Consider the following 3,839-nt stretch of genomic DNA (forward strand, 5'->3'; position numbering starts at 1 on the left):
TTTAATAGGCACAGATCCAGGGCCAGCTTACCCTCTTTGAATCCTAACCATAACCATTAGGGGATAACGCAACACTGACCTTGGATCAGATCAGTGTGTATTGATAGCTCCATCATACTGTGTAATGTAGATGGCTCTTGGTCAGGAGACTAGTAGTAGTACACTACTCTGAGCTAAAGGCAGTAGGATGATGTTGCTTATAGACACTGGTGTGTTTTACTCCCTAAGGATTATGTTTAAGATTTTACATAATGTAATCTGATCCTAGATCTGTGTCTAAGATACAATTCTGGATTCCCGGAGCCCAATACAAGCCATAAGAGGGGCAATCAATTGCCTGAACAAAAATCAAACAATGTAAGTTACTGACAATCTTGTGTGTATATATAAAAAGGAAATCTCGGTTACCTTTTTAACATTGACGATTTGTGCCTGTTCACTCAGGATCTAAAAGCTCTATTCTCATGCTCTACCACAGTATGTTGGTTACAGAAGGTACTACGGAGGCCTACTGTTGGAATGTCCAATATTGTCAGGGTCTAGGTTTTTATATAATTTCAGGGTCTTCTCTATACAATCACTTAATTGTTAAACCAGATGTGCCTATTTTTGTACCGTGTCAGATTTTAAAATGTGAATCAAAGAAGAACTCTGAATGATTTTGTCAACTTTGTGAGAGATGGATTTGACCTGTTTTTACAGCGCTCTATATGTTTTTACAGAAAAGCCTGATGCGCTGGTTACTTGATGATTTTTAATTCATTAAACATTTAAACTGTGTGGTCAGTATTGCTGCGGTCACATTTTCTCATCTTGCTTAAATGTTTTTTGTTTCATCTGATGAGTTGGGGAGTTAACGGAAGTAAATAAGAGTCCAGAAGGGGGAACTCAGGCTCAAGAAAGTGGTTAGTGCTATCGGGAATCCTTGGGACGTCCCTAACCTTACCGTTTTATATTTAAACTTCTAATGGGGTAACGTCAGAGTTGGGACGTCCCAATGATTCCGTTTAGACTTTACCCTGAGAAATCCTGTAAACAGGTTGTCCACTCCACCCTATAGGCCTAGAAATCTTCTATCTTTTCCTCTCAATCAGGGGTATAAAACATCTGTAACTAACCTGTTGTAATGATGCTCATTAAGAACATCTGCCTGGGTGACAGTACATTCCCACTTTATATAATGTTTTATATTTATATCATGTTACTTTGAAACAAATAACTACTCAATACCCCGGAGGTACAGGACACGGAGAAAGAGGCTTGTTACAGCTTTACACTTTAATAACAGTTGAAGTGCCAAACAAACCGGTAAGGATTCAGTCTGTGCCTGTGTCGGCAGGATCGCCCTGCAGTTTGGAGCCAATGATCAAACAAAGGTTTGGGTTGGTGAAGTAATCTGAAAGAGAGAAAATATCATGTTCATTTTTGTAGTTCTATGTAGAGGACTGTCCCTGTCTGTATATTAGTGTGCGTGTCAGATTGTGTTGTTGATTGAACCCACCTGCTGCATACTCTCGAATGTCTGTGGGTCTTTTGAGAAACACATCTCTGTAAATAAAAAAAAACAAGAAGCAGGTAGCCAAGCAATTGGCCAGTTAGACTTCATTACTGTAGCTAAGTATGAAATATAATTCTATTTGTTATTGGTGTCTGGAGCTGGAGCGCCTGAGAGCCCTAACGGAGAATATTATGTCTGAAAATATACCGTCAGTCAGTGCCAGCCAATTAACAAACCTTAAAAAGTCGCTTATTAAGGCCTCCGTCTCTGGATGCTCTCTCAAATATTTTTCATTGTTGATTCTCGTATTGATCTATAAAAAAAATACTGAATTAGCGAATGGCTCTGCAGAGGACAGAGGGACAATTCTAATCTGTCAAGACTGAAAAAAGATAGGGAAGACATCTGAATTTCCATTTTATTCGACAGACAACCTAACATCCTTTTTCACTATCTGTCTAATATACATTGTTGGCTTTGCTTGTCCCAGGAGAAATATAAAGGTGAATGTCCATTAACTTTACTGTCTACTCTTTCCCATGCCTCGTGATATTGGGAAAAGCCAGGTGGGCAATGACAATAGCATATTCAAAGTTACCCCACGTAATGTTTGTCATTCCTGAGCCTATCTTTAACCAAGGAATTTCTGCTAGCTAACTATTAGCTGGATGAATGCAAAAATAATGCTGTGAGTGAAAGAACAAGAAATTCTATTGTATATTCATTCCTAATTCTATCGATAGAACTAGCTGAGTAAATGTTGTTGAAGCCAAGGAGCACTCATGAAGCGAACGACGCTAAAGTGTTAGCTAGCTAACTTACCTTAAATTGTCGGAGTTGCTGTTGTTGCTGGATGCTTAATGCACCAAAGTCCAGTTTCTCCAAACCACTTTTATCAGCCATTTGATCTCATCAGCTAGCTAATATCCCTTTGATAGCCTGCTTGCTAGCTACCGTTAATATCTTTATTAAAACGAAACCCGCCTGTTGTTGACAAGCCCCACTGTTACTATGGCAACAGCCTGAGTAGAACAGAAGCAACACTTTCCCCACAGAGTTCATCTTTGCTTTCGCCCATTACATCTTAGGCCTTTATGGCTCTGGGTGGCAGCCAATGTGGCAATGTTTTTCAGAGCCTGTATTGAGGGATCCAGCCACAGGACAATGCGATATTGCCCCAACAGCTCATCAGTTGTTGTGACCTAAGCAAGTACCTCTGGAGTAGATGTCTCTACTACAGGTCCATTCAGGAAGACCAGAACACTCATGGATGGATACTTGGTGTGTGAGATTCGTGTTTGCTCCTATTCACTATTGTAGACAAAAGAGCTCACACATTTTCTTCAGAAAATGTACCTTTTCTAGCTTTACTTACATTTGACTCAAGTCAAGTGTAATACCTCAGGTTCAAATATGTACTATTTAATATAACCATTAATATGAATTAATATGCTTAATTTGGTTACAGATTAAAATCTTACAATTGTATTGAGGGGGCTTGGACAAGTAGGGTTGGCAGGGCAGTCAAGAGGAGGAAAATAGTCAAATTTACGCACTTATCAACCGAACATCCCTGGTCATCCCTACTGCCTCTGATCTGGCAGACTCACTAAACACACATGCTTTCTTTGTAAATGATGTCTGAGTGTTGGAGTGTGCCACTGGCTTTCCGGAAATAAAAAAAACAAGAAAATGGTGCCATCTGGTTTTCTTAATATAAGGAATTTGAAATTATTTATACTTTTACTTTTGATACTTAAGTATATTTTAAACCAAATACTTTAAGACTTTCACCTAAGTAGAATTTTACTGTGTGACTTTTACTTGAGTCATTTTCTATTAAGTTATCTTTACTTTTACTCAAGTATGACAGTTGGGTACTTTTTCCACCACTGCCCATTATAATGTATTGCGCTATCACTTTTCTCTATTCCACTGCAGTTGTAAATTACTTACACTAAAAATATGCCACAGAAAATGTAACCTCCAGCCTACTCTTAGTAGGCGACCTTTGGTAAGTGTTTAGACTGGTTATAAGTATCCTTCAACCACACAGCTGCATACAACGTGTATAAAATGTAGAGGAGACATCTGATAAGTCTGTAGAGTGTAGATAGAAGAGAAAACGCTCTAAGCTATCCCTCCTAGATCCAGGGACTGCTTCTGCTACTAGCACTACTGTATCTGATCAGCACCATGGCTTCAACAAAGTTAAACAGTACTGAATGCTCTCTCTAAACCTCACCTTCTGAACAGGACAACTTTGCAGGTGGAGCAAGACATGCTGGATCTGTCTGCCTGTTTTTTCCAGCACATTGCTTTAGGGAAAACTTATATCTTT

The 3,839-nt window shown here is 39.0% G+C and overlaps 1 protein-coding gene across 1 annotated transcript; it reads right to left on the reverse strand.

Annotated features, from left to right (window-relative positions):
- Positions 1 to 1,259: 1,259 nt before the first annotated feature.
- Positions 1,260 to 2,689, reverse strand: riiad1 (regulatory subunit of type II PKA R-subunit domain containing 1). Its single transcript, XM_029736380.1, has 4 exons — positions 2,321 to 2,689; positions 1,735 to 1,811; positions 1,502 to 1,548; positions 1,260 to 1,396 (listed from the first exon to the last, which is right to left on the reverse strand). The coding sequence occupies exons 1-4, from the start codon at positions 2,399 to 2,401 to the stop codon at positions 1,317 to 1,319; spliced, it is 285 nt and encodes a 94-aa protein (XP_029592240.1). The 5' UTR covers positions 2,402 to 2,689; the 3' UTR covers positions 1,260 to 1,316.
- Between the last annotated feature and the right edge of the window lie 1,150 nt (positions 2,690 to 3,839).

Source organism: Salmo trutta, chromosome 37 (genome assembly GCF_901001165.1).
Source record: "Salmo trutta chromosome 37, fSalTru1.1, whole genome shotgun sequence".
Classification (NCBI taxonomy): Eukaryota; Metazoa; Chordata; class Actinopteri; order Salmoniformes; family Salmonidae; genus Salmo; species Salmo trutta.

Excerpts from the sequence above, each read along its gene's own strand:
- riiad1 (XM_029736380.1), bottom strand. The coding sequence starts at position 2,401 with ATGGCTGATAAAAGTGGTTTGGAGAAACTGGACTTTGGTGCATTAAGC. Across the intron at positions 1,812-2,320 it reads AGCAACTCCGACAATTTAAG|ATCAATACGAGAATCAACAA; the intron begins GTAAGTTAGCTA and ends TTTTTTTTATAG. Across the intron at positions 1,397-1,501 it reads CATTCGAGAGTATGCAGCAG|ATTACTTCACCAACCCAAAC; the intron begins GTGGGTTCAATC and ends TCTCTCTTTCAG.